The following is a 22,500-nucleotide window of genomic DNA, read 5'->3' as shown; positions in this document are numbered from 1 at the left end:
CCATGATTATCAATCAACTTTTAAAGGGAAAACAATGGATAAGACTCGAAATTAGGTAAAGTCGATCGCCATTTTGGATTATTTTATCGATTCTATTGCATTTTATTTATATGATAGTATTTGGTTAGACATAAAATTTAAAAAAATAAAAAATGACTTTTGGCACATATCAAAATTATCGCTAGGAATTATGATTTTAAACATGTTATGATATTCATATTGCTATAAGATCATGTCCTTAAGAATAAGGTATAATTTTTTTTTACTCATAATAACATGACTTGTTGGGACAACTACCACCTGCTCATTTAAAATGAAACTGTCACAACGTACTACTCACTTAAAAGGATATTTTTGGTACTTCGCATATATTTAGCGTACATATCACAAGTGTTCTTTAATTCTTAAACTTAGTATGTAGTCAAATACTGTGATGTAAAATAAAAACAATGAAATAATTTTCTTATAATAGAGTAAAATAAGAGAGTATCGTATCAAACGAAAGAAAGAGACTTGTACTTTAGAACTTCTCCCATAAACTTAATAATACTACAAGAAAGAAATTAAAGTACTTTTTTTAGCTAAAGCAATGTTCGAAACCACCACTATATAAAGAACTTAAAAGTCTTATATCAAGTCCTTGTTTGATCAAACAAACAGATAAACCAAACAGACCTAAAATATAATAACAATACCATATATCTTTCTCAATCATTATCCAATATAGTAATTAATCATTTCCAATTAATGGCAATGAGAAAGAGCTACCTCTCTCTAGGAGGAAAAGAAAGGAAAAGTCCTATGCCTTGTAGTGCTAGTTCTCTACAATTCGAGTTTGATGAATCTGATATATGGAATAATACTAATAGTTCAGACGAAATTCTTCCTCAAAAATCAATACCTAATTCCCGTTTCTTGAAAAAATCAGCAAAAAAATCTGGAGGGAAGGCAATATCTGCAGCAACATCAATGCCAGTGAACATACCGGATTGGTCGAAAATCATAGGTAATGATTACAAGAATAATTGTCTAAGAGAGAGAAACGATAACGATGACGACGATGATGACGACAACGTGGACAGTAGAATTCCACCTCATGAATTATTGGCAAGGACAAGAGTGGCTTCATTTTCCATGCATGAAGGTATGGGAAGGACACTTAAAGGAAGAGACTTGAGTAGGGTGAGGAATGCTATTTGGAAGCAAACTGGTTTTGAAGATTAATTAACTACTTAGTTTTTATTTAATGGACTAATGTGTTATGGTTTAGTATGTCAGCCCAAAACAAACGGCTCTGAAACAAACAAAAAGGTGCGTGATCGGACTAGATAGGCTCAGGCAGCTTGACCTTTTTAGCTATGACTTATAATAAGTTGGTCTTATTCTCAAATCTCCATTTTGTTGATATCCTCTTTCCTTAAATTATGTAAAGTCATTGGATTTTTGTAATTGAAACTTCAATCAAGAGGATCAGTTTGTAGTTTCTAACTTTTTAATTCAATTTCGGAATATAAAATTGTCACCAAATGATTTTGTGTTTTCTTGATAAAGGTACTCCTTGTGTTTCACTTTTCTGTACTTTGTAAATATGTAAATTTTATATTAACATCTTTTAAGATTCTATAATTGAATTACGTCTAAAATTGAGTAATTTGACCTTACCCTAAACCCGACCTTCACATAAATTGGAACGAAGGGTGTAAATATTATTGTTCCGTTCTTGTTTATTTTAATTTGCTTATTATCATGATATGTTCATTGAAGAATACATGCAGCAACATCTTTTAGTTATTACTCCTATGTATGCTAATTCTTACTTCTCTTATTTAGAATATAAAAAATATACTTCCTTTTAGTAAGTTTTGAGAAAACGAAATGGAAAATTTCAAAAACGTTGTGAGAAATAAGAAAAAGAGGTTAACATGAGGATTATTGTTTCTTGTATTTGCCGTTATGCTCAGAAAGAACAAAGACGTCAAGAGGAGAGAGGAAATGGAGAAATATGTTTTATTAAGAACAAAAGAAGATAGAGAGAGAGAGAGAGAGAGATGAGGACGTGTAGACTTTTGTGTAATATCTAATGGTAGGTAAGAAAGCAACAGATTAGTTTAGACAATCCCTCGAAGCTAAAATCACACGCTAACTAACAAATCTGTCCCTCTTTCACTCCTTGAACTAACTTATCCTCTAGTAAAAGTAGAAAAAACTCTTCTTGTTTATTGCGGTATAGAATATTTTCTTCGCTAGGATTTTTTATTTGCATAGCAAATACAATAATGTATAACCAAAAAATTGATCTTTTTTGTGTTGTACGTCTGATTTCCACAGGACGAAGTCATTCTCGAAACATAAGATTATGAGGAACATCGATCTGTACTTTTCATATCCCTCATCTTGTTTTTGAACCATATATAATGTTCTTCCTCTGAAGGAAGCCTTGGAGCAACAGTAGCCTTGGAGCAACGGTAAAGTTGTCTCCGTGTGACCTATAAGTCACGTGTTCGAGACGTGAAAATAGCCAATGATGTTTGCATCACGATAGACTGCCTACAGTACACCTCCATAAGGGTGCGGCCTTTCCTCGAACTCTGCGTGAATGCAAAATGCTTTGTGCAGCGCGCTGCTCGTTTTTATAATGTTCTTTCTCTAAAGCTCCAGTAAAACAACAGAACCCTACTCTCCGGTATCGAGAATTGTCTCCAATTTTTTCATGAGCAGTTATGGCTACATATAAAACACTGAATTTGTTAAAAATCTGATGCTAAGATGATCGATTAATCAGTTAGAGGCTTTACAAGCAGTCTTTGGCACATAACTCAACACAACTTCTAGATATAGTCACCCAAGCTTGAAGATCTATTTAACTCTTGAAAATCGATGTTGGGCCTAAATTTTGACATAGTTTTCTACATTAACTTTGTCAACAAAGAGGTTATTCCTCACGAAAATGTCAACAAACTGAAATGCACTGATTTACATATGAGAGAAGTTAAGGTGGCCTGACTGCAAAGGGGGAGCACTGCAGCCAGCTATCGAGAAGCCAGAGACCAAAAGTTCATGAAAAAGGATGGTGATGCAGCAAACCAGCTTAAAAATGCCATTGCTGTAGCTGACATAAATCTCGTGCAGTGGTTCACTTTGCATTTGTCAAGATCATTGCTAATAAGGACTGTAATTCCAGCTGAAGCACAGGCAGCAGCAAATGTAAGAGTTGACGTGATCTGCACGACAGTGAAATCATGACCCTTAGTGATGATCGCATATTACAAAAATATTTCTACAAGTGGCCCATTAAAATCAGTAGATTGCGAATGATGTGATCAACATTCCTTCTAATAAATGTATACAAACATTATGCTTACAGTTGGATGAAGAGTAGAAGTGATGATCACATAAGATCAATCCACATGTGCCCCATTAGAACTCAATAAAATGCAAATAATTTGATTAAACAGTCCTTATTTTAAAGAAAACATATTAGCTTATATACCCAACATAAAAATCTTGGAAAACAACATAATCAAGGGTTAGGAGGAGAACTGGCCATTCAATTTCAATCTTGTGAACTATACAATATGTTAGCAGTTATGATGTATCCAAGAACAGACCATGCAAAAGACGATTTAGGTACTTCTCCCAACCAAATTACTACTACACCTCAAGCCCAAAGTAGTTGTAATAATTATAGTCCATAAATTTCACTCTATATTCGGATCCATTTATTCAAATGCTGTTAAGTACTTCATCTTTTAAAGCACATTAGGGTTTCTCCAAAGATAGATATTCTCTAAATCTCACATTTATCCCTACTCAAACCTAATATAAGTGTAATAACTAAACCTAAGTGCCAACTAGTTGGATAAACTATATGAATTTTTGCTTTCAATTCCACAGTGGACTCCTAAAGATAGAAAGTCTTTTGAGATATTTCCATGTATGAGATTCAGATCTACCTCATTAGTTGTTCCTTTTTACCATCTTTAATCACCATGCTTAAAGACTGAATTTGGTGGTCTATGTAGAAAATGATTAAAAACCCTCAATTTTTATCCTATGTATGCTACTTCAATCCCCCCTTATGGTAGTTACTGGTCGATATTTTTGCATGCCATTTTATTTATGGTTTATGTTTAGATAATTATTTATGTGATCTCTGCTTGAGTTACTAATGCTCTTTTGCTTTTTGTTTTTTGTTTTTGTTTTCCTGAGCCGAGGGTCGATTGGAAACAGCCTCTCTGCCCTTTCGGGTAGGGGTAAGGTCTGTGTACGTATTACCCTCCCCAGACCCCACCTTGTGGGACTATACTGGGTAGTTGTTGTTGTTTGTTGTTGTATGCTACTTCAATCCTCAGATAAGATCATTTCTAATCTTGTTGGCACATGCTAAGGAACCGGTAGAAGTCAAATGCTTATCAAAAAAAAAAAAAAAGATTACCATTCACAGGATTGGTTTCTCCAATAAACAAATTAATTTTGCTTGATTGCTATTTGAAAATTTTTACTAGGCCGTCCTTAGGGATTGGTTTCTCCAATGAACAAATTAATTTTGCTTGATTACTATTTGAGAATTTGTAATAGGTGCGAGAATTGGTCTAATTAAACTTAATAAAAGTTAAAGAAAGGAAGGTATGCTAGAGGTTAGGATTGGTTCAATTATATAAAGGTAGGAAATCTTGACTTCACTTGATGATTAACTTAAGATAATCAATTAATTCCACCTCTATTCAACTCTATTTACAAATTAGCATGTTTCTCTCGAATACACTCTTCTATCGTAGACGTCTAATTAGAATCACCAACACATAACTGCAACCTCTTGATTATCTGAACCAACACATACAGTACCAAAACCTCCTCTCTCAGTTAAGATTAAGACTTGTATTAAATCAACTATAAAGAGCTAAGTAAAAGTTAGAAACTAAATCTCCTTTTTCATTCAGATTTAGTGTAAACCAATCAACAGGAACCTATTAATGCAACACCAAAAGAACGATACAGGGCCCTTCACCGACTTCAATGAATGCTTTGAACAGTAAACATGGCATTAATGAGGGAATTACACATAGGTTAGAACAAAGTAGTCAAAAGGTCAAAAAGCGGCGCAATTAAAGTGTGAGCTTAGCGAAGAAAAGCGCTGATGAATAAAAAGCAAAAAATAGAAATGTAATCCAAGAAAATGAAACTATATACACAAACAATCAAAAGAATGGAAGAATTATAATTAAGCTATAGATGCAATTAAAATCATGTCAATCGAGTTCAAAGACCATCTTAAAGTTCTAATTTAGATTAGTAAATATAGTTTTGGGCTTTCAATGGCTAGCTGTCTTATACTAAAGTTTCAAAATTTTCAGTCATGACACTTTCTTAACGAAATGTATCACTTTTGTGTACTATATATGATGTCTAATGTTTGTGCTCTTAAAGATTGAGCCCATCGGTAAACTGTGCACAACTTAGCACCTTGATGGCTACACTAAAGTTCTAACTAAGTGAGGCGAAGCGTCAAACTTGGGCTTCAAGGCTTAAGTGTGCTTTAAGCGAGCTTCGGGGTTAGAATAGGATAGATTACACTTTAAATTAATACACCAGGATCCATCAATAAAGTCTACTCCATCATGGAGTTCAAATTCCCAAAGATATAAACAAGCTTAACACAAATTATAACTGAAACAAAAAGTGAAAACTACAAGGGAAGTTTCACTATTTTTTTGGCTCTACTTCTTAAAATAGCTTGAACTTGGGATAAAACATGGTGAAAGTCTCCTTACCTTGAGCCTCCTTCTCTAGGACAAAACCCTTACCAAAAACTGAAACTTCTCAATTTTTACGCCTTGGAAATTGCAATAGAAATGACATGTACAGCTGAAAAATCTCCTTCACGAGGCGCTGCAGCTAAGTTTAGTCTGAAAGCTTAAGAATTACGGCTCCTAGTTGCAGTGCATGATCCTACCAACTACTTAGCCTAGTTTTGCATTCTGCCTAAAGCTTCCATTTTCTTCATAAAGTTCTCTAATTACAGCCGTGGAGAAGTGTTTGCAGAGCCAAAAATCTTCATTTTCTTCCTTCCAAATTTTGTTCTTTGGCTCTCCAATGAACAAATTAATTTGTAATTTTTGCAGCAAGGAATTCTTGAAGCCACGGAATGGTTATTGGAGAGCCTAAGGAAGATATTTTTACCATGTTCTATTCTATTTCAAGGAGTAGTGACCAAAATTTGTGAAACTTCCCCTTTACTTTTCTCTCATTGTTATGGTTACAATTTGTACTAATCTTGTTTGTATCTTTGAGGATTTGAACTCCTAGATAGAGTAGACATTTGTTGGGATATTGATGGATCTTAAAGTATTAATTTGAGTTTAACCTTCTGTATTGTACCCTATGTGATTCCCTATTAATACCTTATTTATTGTTCAAAGCGTTTATGAGGTAAGTGAAGAGCCCTTTAGCCTTCTGTAATGAGTGTTGCATAAATGGATTACTCTTAATGCTTTTGTACTAAATCTTAATCGAAAGAGAAGATATAGTTTCTACAATCATGGCATTTTTAATACAGTCCTTAATCTCTTGCTCAAAATACAAATCTTAATCTGAATAGAGGGAGAAGTTTCGGTATTTTATTAATTCTGGTAATCAGGATAATCGAGAGGTCTTACACTTTTGTGGAACGAATCAAATATTTCAAGTCATACTTAATGCATCAAAAAGTTATAATTAGTCTCATAACCAAAAGAGGTGGTTCTGATCAAACATTCTATAATATATGAGTGTATTTGTAAGAAGTATTCTAATTCGTAAGAAGAATTGAGTAGGGGAAGAATTAAATGATTATCTTAACTTAAACATCAAGTTAAGTCAAAATTCCCAACCTTGTTATCATTAAATCAATCCCAACTTCGCATACTTTTCTTTCTTTGGCTTTTTATTAACTTTGGTTTAACTTTAGTGTTTTAGTTAAACCAATTCCCACACCTATTACAATTTTTCAAAGAGTAATCAAAGAATTAATTTGTATATTGGAGAAACTAATCCCTGAGGACGATAACTTTTTCAATACTACAATTGACTTGCAAAAAGGATAAATATACACAGTTACTTAGCACTTGTTACTTGTTCAACTTGTATGACTACATACACATACTAACATCCTCATTTTCGTGACATTCATCTTGTAGATATATCATTGGTGGTCAAACAATTATTCTACAGAATTCATCTCACTTATATTGGTATTATCTTTATGTCACATAACACCACTCCATTTTAACCATCTTATTTTAATTTTATGTGTACATCTTCATCTACTATGCAATTTTCCTATAAGATCTAGCTTAGATATCTGAATTTTCGGCATATAGGCACCACAATCTCAGTCAACCACTCTTTACCTTTGTTCTTTCAGTGGGGACTAAACTTGTCATGCATATATTTTTGTCTTAATTCAACTGAACCTAAAATCGTTACTTCCCGAAGTTCCAGCTTCCAGTTGACTCTTACCTAGTTTCATTAATTAACACAGAATGCATAGTCGAACTTTTACATTATTGGTTACCTTATTAATAACTAGAGACGACAAGTAGAGATCAAGACAGATCGCTGGTGAAAACACCGGCTAGTGAAGTTAAAGAGACTTAAAGGGAGTCATGAAAGGTAAAATGTATTTGAAGTTTCAAAAAAGGCCAACTATCAACCAATAAACTAAAGGTTTCAAAGTGCAACATCAGTGGTTATATAAGAGAACTTTGTTTAGGGTCAATGTAACGCTCCAACCAAGTCCCACTAAGACAGCTGCACATTTGTGATAATATAAACTGCCTCTAGTTTGACGTCATCAAGCAATTTGAAAACCTAAAGTCACCTACCAAAAGACATTTTGGTAGACAAGACAGGTTGATTACTGCGAACATAGAAAGCAACCTCAAAGGATGGATTGTGGATATATTTGCAAAATGATGTTTCTTACCCCATCGCCAATGGCAAATAAACTGACAACTGCTGTATTTCTAAAACTTCTTTTCACCAAAATTGCATATACATCGGCAATAGCAAGAATGAAGCTCCATATGATCTGTAATCCAACAGCAGCTACAAGGTAGCTGAAACAAACAAGGGGCCAGAATACTGGTTAGAAAGATTTTGATCAGTAAAAGATAATCTTATCAAAACGTCAACTGGAGAGAGATCCCACAAATCTGAACAGTGAACAGAATCTAAGAATTCCAGCATTGCATCATGTCAATAATAAAAAGAAGCATCACACCATTTTTTTAAATTCTGAATACATCAAATTTTCTCAAACAAAATATGTTCCTCCTTCAATTCCTTGTCATAATCCCTTCTCCAAACTAATGCAATTGCATTACCGGCACATGAACACAATATGGGGCATAAGCAAAATCACAAAGAAGAAAAGCAAATGGAAGCGCAACTAAATCAAAATCCCAGCTCTTTTCTGAAGAATATGCGTCAGGTAAATTTCTTGATTAAGCAAACACAAAAGTGTGCCAGAAGGACGAACTAAAAATATTATCTCCGACTTAATCCGTTGAATATTTACACCGTCCATGTGATAATAAGAATACAACACAAAGCATTCAGCTACTCCTGCATACACTAATTTAAGTAGGATTCCGTTGAATATTTACACCGTCCATGTGATAATAAGAATACAACACAAAGCATTCAGATTACTCCTGCATACACTAATTTAAGTAGGACTCTAAGCTGTGAAGCACGATATATGCCCTTTTTTTTCCTTTTTAAGATTTTCTAGATTAATCTCTTTGAATGAATTAAATACAGCTGGACAACAAGAATGTAGTCCAAATTAGAATAACACTAACTACTCTCCGCATGAGAAATAGAAAACCAGGGAATAGCTTTCTTTGAGTTAATACATTTGCTGAAACTATTTAAAGAAAGGCAGTAAGCACCTACAACTCAAAGAGGTAAAAGTTGTCATAAAATTTTTTGTCTTTCCAATAAAATGATACATCGCAAAGCAACTATGTGTAGAAACCTGCACTATCTTTTAGTACCATTTGAGTATGAAAGATTACGAACCATGGAGGGAAACTATCAAACCCTCAAGCAAATAAATAGGGCTACTTGCTAAATATCTTTCAGCAAGTACCGGGTGTGAGGCTAGCCTGATAGGGTTTTGTCTTAGATTGCTAGTGGTTAATATTGTGTTCACACTATTCTTTCGTTTTCCATAGCATAGGGCCTTATTTACTTGTTCTTGTTATTGCTTTTCATCTATTTTCTGGTTCTTATGTCGCTGTTATTATTTCTATATTTTCTGTTGATGGTGCTAATGTATTTGTCTCTTTTCGTCTTCTTGAGCCGAGGGTCTTTGGGAAACGGCCTCTCTACTCCCTCGGGGTAAGGGTAAGGTCTGCGTACTCACTACCCTCCCCAGACCCCACTTGTGGGATTTCACTGGGTGGTTGTTGTTGTTGTTGTTGCTGAATATCTTTCAGCAACTATTGAGATTCCACCAGAAAAAGTAAATAAGCACACAAGTCACAGAGAGGCAATGCACCCTATACAGTAGCATCTAGGGAGGCATTCCTTAAAATGAAAAAGAATGGATATTAAAAAAAGTTTGGAGGCAGTTCTGAAGCAACGATCATCGTATTGAATTTTCTGAAAGTTGATGCATTTCATCTTACCGCCTTTAAGATACTCCCTCAATTCTAATTTGTTTAGCTTTAGCATTGGCACCAGTTTCTTTTTAGACAATCCCAACAAAATAGGCACCTTTCTATATATCCAGTTAACTTTTTACATTCTCATTTTGCCATTGACATGACTTAAATGTAAGCACCATTTTGTTGTGCAGGGGGACTTTTGCTATTTTACCGTACCTAACTAAAGAGTCAAAAAGTCTATGTTTTTTTTAAACATCGTGGCAAGTCAAACTATAGCAAACAAACTGGGACATAAGGAGTGATAAAAAGAACTTATCTGCATTTTACAATGGATGCTTAAGACTTCTTACACACACCTGCTAGCATTTTGCAATCTCAAGTAAGCCTTTTTTTCTTATTTTTTTTATTCTTCATCCATATTTCTTCAATTCATCCACATAAATACTAGTATAATTTATACTAGCTCCATTTCAAAAATAATATCGGAGATCAAATAACCTAATTATCAATCTCAATTCCGACTTCTATTCATGAATAAAATTTAGAAACTAGATAAAATAGAGCTCTGTAAGCGTTGAGGGTATACCAGAAGGCAGTGACGGAGGGGAAATCAGAGGTTGTGAGCATGACAACGATAGAGATAACAGCAAACACCAGCTGACACAGCCGTAGCAATAGGCTGCCAAGTGTACCGGGCATGCCTTGAATATCCTTCATCCTCACTCTCGGCACCGCCGCGATGGTCATCGGCGGAACCTCCACCGGGTGCACCGCCGGCCGACTCATCATTTTTAGGTTCGAATTATAATTCAGCCATTGGAGAGGAATATGCGTAAGGAGAAGTAGTAGAAGAACCCTAAATGGAATTGGTAAAGGTAAAGGAAAAAGGAAGAGAGAGTGAAGCTGAGAATTTGTTTTTTGTTAGTGAAAGAAAGGGAGTTGGAACAGTAACCAAAAAAGGACATATGCCCACCCTTGCTTTGTGACACGAACTAAAGAGAAAATGACAAGAAGTGCAATTAGTAGGAAGGAAAATGTTTTTTTTTTTAATTAATATTCCTTCCGGTTTATTTTAAGTGATTTTTTGGTTTTTTTTTTGTGATTCACAATATTTAAATTTTTTTTTCAAATATAAACAAAGAATTAACTTCTTATCTTTCCAATGAGCAAAATATGGTTAATATGATCAATTTCATTGTTAATTAATATTAAAATGTGAATTTTTTAATATGTGTGAAAAGAAACAAAAAAAAAATCACTTAAAGTGGACTGGACGGAGTAATATCTATGTTCCCAATCATTTTTGTTTGGTTAGATACAAAAGTTGGTGACATATAATAATATAATGGTAGTGAACATGTGGAATAAGGACTTATTGAGAATAAAACAATAACAAGTGTAAATCAGAAAATTTAGAAATATTTATAAAAAAAAATTGATTTTTGTCCATCTAAATAAAGTTCAATCTTCGAAGGTAACCAAAAATAATTTCTTCAAAAAAATATTTTAATAGCAAATTTCCGTAAATACAATGAAGACCACTTGGTTTGCTTTTGCACTCGCACAACCAAGCCAATGAAACTAATGGTGTTTTACCAGAAGACAATTATCAAATGAACGTACATGTCAAAGAAAAAAATCTGAGATGAACTTGAATGTGTAAATTGATCTGTCAATGAATCAAATAAAGTTTAGGGTTAAAAGACCTCTTTGTACAAATTGCAATCTTGCGTGAATGGAAGATGTTTTGTATATTAAACTATCTTTTTTTGATATAGGAGTTGCAACATTATATTTCACATGAGACCTCTTCACAAGAGTCACAATATTTCATGCATAACTAATTAATCATCGTACTTTTTAGAAGAAAAGATAACGTACCATCATGCATTTTCAAGAACGAACGTATAATTTCGAACAAGTACATATGCACATTCTCTAGTTATGCTTTTCATATTTGAGATATATCCTCTCATAATTAATTCCCCATTATTTCCGGTAATAAACAAGTCGTTATCATCCTGAAAAATCTCATGTTTTAGGTAAAGGTATCGCATGATTTGAAGGTTTACTAAGTAAAGAAAGATTTCCATGTTCGCTTATAAGTACAATGGTAGACAACATTGCCTTCGCGAGAGCAACATGCTGAGATTTCATTACCTCTTAAAATGTTTCCTGACCAATTATTACACTATAATTTAGTGGTATATGACATTCTATAGTGCCTCTTGTCCGTTCAACTAGGAACATGAGGAAATTTGGTACTATGTTTTCTTAACGACGATGGTATTAGGGGTGTACAAACCGAACCGGAAAATCGCACCAAATCGAAAAGTCAAACCAAATCGATTAAAAAACCCGACTAGGTTTGGTTTGATTTGGTTTGGTATTGAGTAAAAAATCCCGAGCCAAACCGACATATAAATATATAATTTTTATATATCCTTTTAAGGTTTTATATAGAATTTTCTTTAAAAAATATCTAGAATATTTGGGAATATCTTGCGGGATATAATATTTTAATAGATAATATATTTGTCAATTTTTTATATTTTTACTAAACATATATTTACTTATCAAAAATTTAACAAAGTAAGATTGAAACAATATTTAAGTAACAAAAAACCCGAAAAATCCGACAAAATCGAACCAATCCAGACCGATATAGTTGTTTTGGTTTGGTTTGGTTTTGATAAAACCCGAACCAACCCAGTCCATGTACACCCCTACCTGCTACTATGATTATTTTATCAGGTATCTGCTAACTTCTAACAATACAGATACCGAACAATTCTGTGTCCTAGAAGATGTATACATTCAATCTCCTTTACCCCCAAATTTTCCCCTTTGATTCAATAACCTTTACTATTGCTTTAAAACCCCCAAACATTTTTTTCTAAAAAAAAAAAAAAAAAAAAGTTCCATCAATTTTTTTCTTTCAATTATGATGCAACATCATCAAAGACAATAATATATCAACACAATTGTTTAAACTGAATCATAATAATTGCACGATAAAGCAATTACAAAATCCTGCCACATTGAACCAATAATGTACCTAAACTATAAAGCTTTATTTTTCCCATTGGAGCCAAGAACCAGCAAAAATGGTTCAATCACCAGAAACTTAAGCATTACACCAAAACAGTCTTTTGAATATTTGCTTCTTGATATAAAGAAAGTTGGATTAGAGCCAAATGATAGACAACGTACACAACACTATATTCTCAATCTTAATTTGCTTTACACCATCAATATTCTGAGAATTCTCTACCTCCAAAACAAATAGTACTCTTACCAATCAGATTCTAGACAAGGATAGATATATATCAATCAGTAGTTTCATCTTTCTATCGTCGTATAAGATGAAGTACCCAATTTTTTCTAATGTGATAATCAGAAAGACGTTTATCATTTTCAAGATGGCGACCATCTAACAACAAATGTAACCTATCCCTATAATCTCCTTTTTCTTGGACCGTTTTTATAATATTTCCAATTTCAAACAAAGTTCTGACTTCTAGGGTTATTATTTCTGCCTTATATGTCCTAATAATTATTGGATAAACTTCATCTTCTCTATAACCTCCGCAAAGACGCAACACAAGATGGAGTGTGGATTCCTTTTGAATATTGTAATCAGCAAGTGTTCGACCATCTTCCAGTTGTTTTCCAGCAAAAATCAACCTTTGTTGGTCTGGAGGAATTCCTTCCTTGTCTTGAATCTTTGTTTTAACATTGTCAATGGTGTCTGAGCTCTCAACCTCCAGTGTTATGGTCTTTCCAGTAAGGGTCTTAATTAACGAAGATTTGCATATCTGTAATTGCATGCAAAGAAAAAGTATTCAGCATTATATTGTGGTAAAAAATGTGTTGCATTCGCCCGGGTTCGTGCAAGATGGGGGAAGGACCGCATCCCAAGGTAATGTGATGTATCTCCACTGCTCGAACACGTTCAATATTAAAAAATGATTGATGGATGAGGAACTAGATTTAAGAAAATAAACGATATATATCAGAATCTAGATTTGACTATATGACACAATTATTAAAGACTTTCGAACAATTCTCTCATACCAAATAACTCATCATAAAAATATGTAGACATTTTATATCGAATCAATTAGGTTAATAGAATCTCGTAGAGCTATATTAATCTGCGGATTACTATAAACAAAATTGATATGAGATTTGATCGAAACTAACAATGTTGTTACGTACTATTAGATATATTAATAGAAGACGAGACGTAGAGCATCAACTTTGATTGAACTATCAGATGATCTAATCAATACATAAAATGCGCTTATTGTCATAATTAAAAAGAAAGGTAGAACTAATATTTAGAAAGTTAATATGGAGAGTTAAAAGAAACTTGTTGAAATTTTGTACTTTTATGTAGCAGCTTAAACATAAGAGAAATGAAACGTTCTAATTAACATGAAAAATAGATGATTATACTTTGGACTCCATTCTTTTTTTAGATGGATAGAGGGAATAAACGAAAGTGAAATGAAAAAGATAAGAAACAATTGATAGAGATGAGCAATGAAAAAACTTACCTTTAAAGCTTGAGAGAGAGAGAGAGAGAGAGAGAGAGAGAGAGAGAGAGAGAGAGAGAGAGAGAGAGAGAGTACTCTTTCTACAACATGAAAATAAAGTAATCATTTTATTGAAATAAAAAAAATACTTTATCCACATCATGCAAAAAAATACTCATTTTGTTGAAATAAAAGAAACTGCTTTTTCTACATCATGAATTTTTATTAAAATGAAAAAAATACTTTTTTATATAATAAAAAGAAAATATTCATTTGTTAAAATGAAAAAAAAAAATCTATCTATAACATGAAAAGAAAGTACTATTAATGATATTTTTATCTAGGGTGGGGGTGGGGCGAGGGCTGGGGTGGGGTAGGATGGGGTGGGTAGGTTGGTGGGGATGAAAAATAGGATGGGGAAGGTTGAAAATGAGTTTTGGAAAATATTTTCCATTCTCTTGATAAGGAAAATATTTTTCTCCAATTGGAGGATGACTTGATGAGGAAAATGTCTTCCAAAACATTTAAGCCAACCAAACATGGAAAAATTGAAAAATATTTTCGAGAAAATTATTTTCTTTCATACCAAACACACCCTTAATGTTTGTGTTGATGTATATTCTGTTCTCACTACTAGAATTCCGGAAAAAAGCGACCAGCAAAAGCGACCAACGTTGGTCGCTTATTGGCCAAAAAGCGACCAAAAAGCGACCAACCACGCCTGGTCGATATTAAGCTGGTCCCTTTACCTTAGGGACCAAAGTTAGCGACCACCGTTGGTCTCCCAGGTAAAAGGATCAAATTTTTCGGGCAAAGCATATAGCGACCAACTTTGGTCGCTCAAATATTTTAATATTATATATTTGGCGATCAAAGTTGGTCTCCAAATGTAAATAACGTTTTATTTTTATTTATTTTTAATCATATTAAGCGACCAACTTTGGTCGCTATATTAATAAATGTTATAAATTTTTATTTATTGGGCGACCAATATTGGTTGCCAATGGCAAGAATTAAATTTTTTTTTTCACTATAAGCGACCAACCTTGGTCGCAAAATTACCAGAAAATTATTTTTTTTTTAAGTGAATAGCGACCAACTGGACACCAAAGTTGGTCGCTTTTTTGGTATATTTTTGGCAGAAACTGCCTGTTTTGGCTGCTACACCACCTGCCAGCTTATACCAAATATCCTAAACAGGCATTTTATGCCAGCAACAATAACAACAACAACAACAACACTAAAACGCAACAAAATATAAGATCAATAGAACTAAAATATTAAGCTAACAAAACTAAGTTAACGTTTATTACAAGCTCATTTGAAAACTAGTTCTATTGTCTAGTTCAAAGTATATAAAGTACTCAAGGAGTATTCTTTTAGCATCCTCGTTCGAAAGTTGGATTGCCTCGGCCGACTCGTTAGGTGGCTGACTTCGTATGATTCCCCCACATCAGCTCTGAAGCGAACCTATAAGAAAAATTATATTGAATTAATATTTCAAAATTTATATAAAAGTAAATCAAAATACTTAATGATAAGTAAAAAACTTACATGTATAGTCGAGGCTCGACCCTCGACCCACCTTTCTGAATCAGTCTCTTTCTTCTTGTTTACAATACGAGTTTCATTGAATAGCTCATCTTACTTCATTGGCATCATAAAGCTGTCCGGTGGCTTTTGTGATTATCCTTATGGTACTATTACTCGGGATGAACTTGGATACAGAGAATAACTTGGATACAATAGCTGACAGGGTGTGTCTTTTGTTTAATTGTTGTTCTCGTTAGCGACAATGATGTTGAGACTGCAATGACATGTGTTTCAACTAGAGATGGTATAGGCAGGAATTTTAACATTTCCTAAGTAGATAAAAGAAATATTATAGAGGAATTCTCTACTTTATTTTCCAAGAAAAAAAGAAGTTTAATTGAGAGTGACAAGGGTGATGGTGATGGAATGTTTACCGTTGGTCATGGCAGTTCCCATAAAACGGGGATCATAAGACTCTATGATGACAAAGATTATAGGAAGTTTTGTTCTCAACTTTCTATTAAGTCTGATCCGTACAATCTTAATGGGATATTGTGTCATGACCCTAGTTCACCAACCGTGAACATGTCATGACGGCACCTGGTCCCCATGACCAGGCAAGCCTAACATTTGCGAAAATATAATAATTGCGGAAAAATAGAGAAAATCAAATCAAATATCTAAAGGAAACTGTACTGAAGGCCGCTTGGCAAGTAAAACTCAATATCACAAGTCTAAAACAATTTCCGAAACCCGGAAACTCACGGGCAACACAGGCTACAGAAGTGTATAGTAAAGGTTCCAAACTCCAGAATTTCTAACAACCGAAGAAGGAAAACTAAGTACTAAAGATAAAGTAAGAGGGAGACTCGTTGGTCTGCGGACGCAGCAGATCTACCTCAAAGTCTCCGTAGTCCTCCTGCCTCACTGATAGTGCGCCTGAGTGGAGGTACCTGGATGATCTGCACATGAAAAACATGCGCATGAAGGGCATGAGTACACCACAGCGGTACTCAGTAAGTGCCAAGCCTAACCTCGGTTGGGTAGTGACGAGGAAGGCCAGGGCCATACTGAGACAAAATATAGTAATAACAATAATTAACAGTATGATAATCTGACAGAAATAATAAATACAGCAGTGAAATAAGACAGATTAAACAAGGCAATAGCAAATACACAAGAACGGAACAACCACAGAATAAGTACAGCTCAACACCAATGGTAACAATGAGGACTTCCCAGGATACCGTCCTGTAGTCCTTTTCTCAACTGTCCAGTGGATCTCCCGGGATACCGTCCCGTAGTCCATCATATGTGTATATCCGAAGGATCTCCCGGGATACCATCCCGTAGTCCAACTATCAATGTGCAGGGGGGATCTATCGGGATTCTAACCCGCAGTCCCAAAGTAAAAGTGCAGGGGGATCTACCGGGAATCGAACCCGTAGTCCCAAAGTAAACAAACAAGGGGGGGAGCTACCGGAATCCCACATCCGTAGTCCTAATGTAAATGCGCAACCACAACCAGAAGATATTCAGAAATGAAGTACAAAAGACAAACATCAGGTAGTACTAGCCTAGCATACTTCACGTAGTACAGTCAAGGCAACTTAAACAATTAGGCAAGTTAAATCAACTAAACATGCTTTTCTAATCTAACATAGGTTATAACTGCAAGTAAAACAAGGCAAATATGAAGGAAACTCAGTCTCAATATCTTAAGTAAAAACCGGATTTTTCAACAATTAGCTCAAGTACGCGCTCGTCACCTCACGTACAAGGCATTCAATTACCAAATATCACATCCTAAGGGACAAAGTCCCCCACACAAGGTTAGACAAGCCACTTACCTCGAACCGGCTCAATATCAACTAGAAACCACGCTCTTGCCACGAGTATCCGACTCCAAATGGCCCAAATCTATTCAATTCAATTACACATTGTAAATAATATTGCAAACAACTGATTCCGCTAATAAATTTACAGCTAGGGCGCAAAAATAGGTAAAATGACCAAAATGCCCCTCCATCCAACGTCACGGAATCGAATAATTTTCATATTTTCAGAACTCTCGTACTCTCACGAGTCTAACCATATAAAAATCTCCCAAATCGGAGGTCAATTGCCCACTCAAAACTCAATAATTAGGTCTATGAAGTTTCTTCCAATTTTCCCCAATTTTGACCTTGAATTCGAATTCTAACGGTGGATTTAACTATATAATGATGAAATATAACAAGAAGGGACCAAAGAAACGTTACCCAGTGATCTTCACTTCAAATCCCACTCAGAATCGCCTTAAACCGAGCTCTCAATTGATTTTTGCAACTTATGAACTCAAACCCTCGACATCTCTATTTCTGTCTAGGGGTTTTCACTTCTGCGGACAAGGGACCGCTTCTGCGGACCACGAGCCGCTTCAGCGGTTCTTCATTAAAGTCAAGATTTCCGCTTCTGCGGCCCTTCACCTCACCTGCGGTTGCCGCTTATGCGGATTCATTACCGCTTCTGCGGTTTCAAACAAAATTCCAAGGACCGCATCTGCGACTACTATCTCGCAGGTGCGTAACCGCTTCTGCGGTTAAACTTCCGCACCTGCGGAAACTGAAGAAGCACTCGAATTTCGCTCCTGCGGTTGCCTAGCCACTTCTGCGCTTCCCAAGCCGCAGAAGCGGAAATACCAAATGACAGAACCTTCAGCAATCCATTCAACTTCAAAATTTTCCGTCAACCACCCGAAATCATCCCGAGGCCCCCGGGACCTCAACCAAAAGCACCAATACCACCTAATACCTTATTCAAACTTGTAACAATCCTTAAAACACCTAAAACAACACCGTAAACCCGATTAAATCAAAGATTCAAGCCTAAGAACTACAAGTTTCTTCCAAATACGCTTTCGATCAAAAACCTAACCAAAACACGTCCGAATGACCTGAAATTTTGCACACACATCCCAAATGACATGACGGAGCTACTGCAACTTCCAGAATTCCAATCCGACCCTCGGATCAAAAACTCACTATCGAACCGGAAACTTCAAAAATTCAAACTTCGGCATTTCAAGCCTAAATGAGCTACGAGCTCCCAAAATACATTCCGAACACGCTCCCAACCCCGAAATCACCTAACGGAGCTAACGGAACCATCGGATTTCCATTCCGAGGTCGTCTTCATACTGTTCCGACTACGGACCACTTTTCAACACTTAAGCTCTCATTTAGGGACTAAGTGTCCCAAAACTTTCCAAAACTCAACACCGAACGTCCCGGCAAACCAAAATAGCAGAAATGAACTTAGGGGAAGCAGTTAATGGGGGATCGGGGCGTAAATTCCAAAAACGACCGGCCGGGTCGTTACATCCTCCTACACTTAAACATTCGTTCGTCCTCGAACGAGCATAGAGAACATACCTGAAGTAGTGAAAAGATGAGGGTACTGGCTGCGCATATCCTGCTCGGTCTCCCAAGTCGCCTCCTCGGCCGGCTGACCCCGCCACTGAACCTTTACTGAAGCTATGTTCTTTGACCTCAACTTTCTGATCTGCCTGTCCAAAATAGCCACTGGCTCCTCAACATAGGATAGATCCTTGTCCAACTGGACTGAACTGAAATCCAACACGTGCGACGGATCACCGTGATACCTCCGGAGCATCGAAACATGAAATACCGGATGAACTCCGGCCAAGCTGGGAGGTAAGGCAAGCTCATAGGCAACCTCCCCAACTCGCCTCAAGATCTCAAAAGGGCCAATAAACCTCGGACTCAGCTTCCCTTTCTTTCCAAACCTCATGACGCCCTTCATAGGCGAGACCCGAAGCAGAACCCGCTCACCAACCATATATGAAACATCACGAACCTTCCTGTCCGCGTAACTCTTCTGTCTAGACTGGGCTGTACGGAGTCTGTCCTGAATCACCTTGACCTTCTCCAATGCATCCTGAACCATCTCTGTACCCAATAGCCTGGCCTCACCCGGCTCAAACCAACCCACCGGAGATCTACACCTCCTGCCATATAAAGCCTCATACGACGCCATCTGAATGCTGGACTGATAACTGTTGTTATAAGCAAACTCCGCCAATGGCAAGAAATGATCCCAAGACCCTCCAAACTCAATCACGCACGCACGGAGCATGTCCTCAAGAATCTGAATAGTGCGCTCGGACTGTCCGTCCGTCTGGGGGTGAAATGCTGTGCTCAACTCCACCCGAGTGCCTAACTCCTGCTGCACAGCTCTCCAGAACCGCGATGTAAACTGAGTACCTCTGTCTGAAATGATAGAAACTGGAATACCATGCAAACGGACGATCTCCCTGATATAAATCTCCGCCAACCGCTCCGATGAATAAGTGGTACACACAGGAATGAAATGAGCGGACTTGGTCAGCTGGTCCACAATAACCCAAATGGAATCAAACTTCTTCAAGGTCCGTGGAAGTCCAGATACAAAATCCATGGTGATGCGCTCCCATTTCCACTCTGGAATCTCTATCTGCTGGAGCAACCCACCCGGGCGCTGGTGCTCATACTTCACCTGCTGGCAGTTGAGGCATCTAGACACATAACCAACTATATCCTTCTTCATTCGCCTCCACCAGTAGTGCTGCCTCAGGTCCTGATACATCTTCGCGGCACCTGGATGGATGGAATACCGCGAACTATGGGCCTCTGCTAGAATCAACTCTCGAAGGCCATCAACATTGGGCACACAAATCCGGCCCTGCATCCTCATTACTCCATCATCTCCAATGGTCACATCTCTAGCATCCCCACGCTGGACCCTGTCCTGAAGGACAAACAAATGAGGGTCATCATACTGCCGCTCCCTGATACGGTCAAATAGGGAAGACTGGGAAACCACACAGGCTAGAACCCGACTGGTCTTCGAAAGATCCAATATCACGAACTGGCTGGCTAAGGACTGAACATCCATCGCCATAGGCCTCTCTGAAGCTGGTAAATATGCCAAATTCCCCAAACTCTCCGCCCGGCGACTCAAGGCATCCGCCACCACATTGGCCTTGCCCGGGTGATATAGGATAGTGATGTCATAATCCTTCAGTAGCTCTAACCACCTCCTCTGATGCATATTGAGATCCTTTTGCTTGAGCAAGTGCTGCAAACTCCGATGATCAGCATAGATCTCACAAGGCACACCATACAGGTAATGACGCCAGATCTTCAAGGCATGAACAATGGCAGCTAACTCAAGGTCGTGGACAGGGTAATTCTTTTCATGTACCTTCAACTGTCTGGACGCATAGGCAATCACCCTACCGTCCTGCATCAACACTGCTCCAAGGCCAACTCTCGAGGCGTCACAATAGACAGTATAAGACCCCGAACCGGTAGGCAACATCAAGATAGGGGCTGTAGTCAAAGCTGTCTTCAGCTTTTGAAAGCTCGCCTCACACTCCTCTGTCCACTGAAATGGGGCACCCTTCTGGGTCAATCTAGTCATAGGGGCAGCAATTGATGAAAATCCCTCCACGAAACGACGGTAGTAACTCGCCAAGCCAAGGAAACTGTGAATCTCAGTAGCTGAGGACGGCCTGGGCCAACTCTGCATGGCCTCTACCTTTCTCTGATCCACCCGAATAACCTTACTAGAAATCACATGGCCTAAGAATGCCACAGAACTCAGCCAAAACTCACATTTTGAGAACTTGCATATAACTTTTTCTCCCTCAAGGTCTGTAGCACGGTCCGCAAATGCTGCTCATGATCTTCCCGACTCCGAAAATACACGAGAATATCATCAATGAAAACAATCACGAACGAGTCAAGATATGGCTTGAATACGCTGTGCATCAAGTGCATGAAAGCTGCAGGGGCATTGGTCAGCCCAAATGACATAACAAGGAACTCGTAATGGCCGTATCGAGTCCTGAAGGCAGTCTTCGGGATATCAGGCTCCCGAATCTTCAACTGATGGTACCCTGAGCGCAAGTCAATCTTAGAAAACTCATGTGCGCCCTGAAGCTGGTCAAACAGATCATCTATACGAGGCAAAGGATAACGGTTCTTCACTGTAGCCTTGTTCAACTGGCGGTAGTCAATACACATGCGCATAGAACCATCCTTTTTCTTCACAAACAAAACAGGAGCACCCCACGGTGAAACGCTGGGTCGAATAAAACCCTTACCAAGCAATTCCTGCAACTGATCCTTCAACTCCTTCAACTCAGGAGGAGTCATACGATACGGAGGAATGGAAATGGGCTGAGTGCCCGGCAACAGATCAATGCCAAAATCAATGTCCCTATCAGGCGGCATGCCTGGAAGATCAGCTGGAAATACATCGGGATAATCCCGTACCACTGGAACAGAATCAACAGAAGGGGTATCAACACTAACATCTCTCACATAAGCCAAATACGCGACACACCCCTTCTCAACCATGCGCTGAGCTTTAAGAAAAGAGATAACTCTACTGGGAGTGTGATCTAAAGTACCACTCCACTCAATACGCGGAACACCTGGCATAGCCAGCATCACGGTCTTGGCGTGACAATCAAGAATAGCAAAATGGGGCGACAACCAGTCCATACCCAAAATAATGTCAAAATCCACCATACTGAGTAACAATAAATCTGCTCTGGTCTCAAAACCACGAATAGTAACCAAACATGACAGATAAACGCGGTCCACAACAAGAGAATCTCCCACAGGAGTAGAAACATAAACGGGGGCACTCAAAGAATCCCGAGGCACACCCAAATGCGGAGCAAAGTAAGTAGACACATAAGAGTAAGTAGAGCTGGATCGAAT

The 22,500-nt window shown here is 37.2% G+C and overlaps 3 protein-coding genes across 3 annotated transcripts; 1 reads left to right on the top strand and 2 right to left on the bottom strand.

Moving 5' to 3' along the window:
- Positions 661-1,513, top strand: LOC109228196. Its single transcript, XM_019393363.1, has one exon. The coding sequence runs from the start codon at positions 748-750 to the stop codon at positions 1,222-1,224; it is 477 nt and encodes a 158-aa protein (XP_019248908.1). The 5' UTR covers positions 661-747; the 3' UTR covers positions 1,225-1,513.
- Positions 2,744-10,622, bottom strand: LOC109226678 (CASP-like protein 5A1). The gene is made up of 3 exons (XM_019391504.1): positions 10,240-10,622; positions 7,964-8,096; positions 2,744-3,221 (listed from the first exon to the last, which is right to left on the bottom strand). Exons 1-3 carry the CDS (start codon positions 10,440-10,442, stop codon positions 3,030-3,032), a joined length of 528 nt encoding a protein of 175 aa, XP_019247049.1. The 5' UTR covers positions 10,443-10,622; the 3' UTR covers positions 2,744-3,029.
- On the bottom strand, positions 12,763-14,126 carry LOC109227670 (polyubiquitin-like). Its single transcript, XM_019392869.1, has 2 exons — positions 14,115-14,126; positions 12,763-13,471 (listed from the first exon to the last, which is right to left on the bottom strand). Exons 1-2 carry the CDS (start codon positions 14,124-14,126, stop codon positions 13,004-13,006), a joined length of 480 nt encoding a protein of 159 aa, XP_019248414.1. The 3' UTR covers positions 12,763-13,003.

Source organism: Nicotiana attenuata, chromosome 6 (assembly GCF_001879085.1).
Source record: "Nicotiana attenuata strain UT chromosome 6, NIATTr2, whole genome shotgun sequence".
NCBI classification, from domain to species: domain Eukaryota; kingdom Viridiplantae; phylum Streptophyta; class Magnoliopsida; order Solanales; family Solanaceae; genus Nicotiana; species Nicotiana attenuata.
The sequence above is the reverse complement of the archived record's forward strand: the minus strand, read 5'-3'. Positions and strand labels throughout refer to the sequence as shown.

Coding starts and splice junctions, on each gene's coding strand:
- LOC109228196 (XM_019393363.1), top strand. CDS start 748: ATGGCAATGAGAAAGAGCTACCTCTCTCTAGGAGGAAAAGAAAGGAAA.
- LOC109226678 (XM_019391504.1), bottom strand. CDS start 10,442: ATGATGAGTCGGCCGGCGGTGCACCCGGTGGAGGTTCCGCCGATGACC. Junction 8,097..10,239: donor CCCTCCGTCACTGCCTTCTG/GTATACCCTCAA, acceptor TGTTTGTTTCAG/CTACCTTGTAGCTGCTGTTG. Junction 3,222..7,963: donor TATTTGCCATTGGCGATGGG/GTAAGAAACATC, acceptor ACTGTCGTGCAG/ATCACGTCAACTCTTACATT.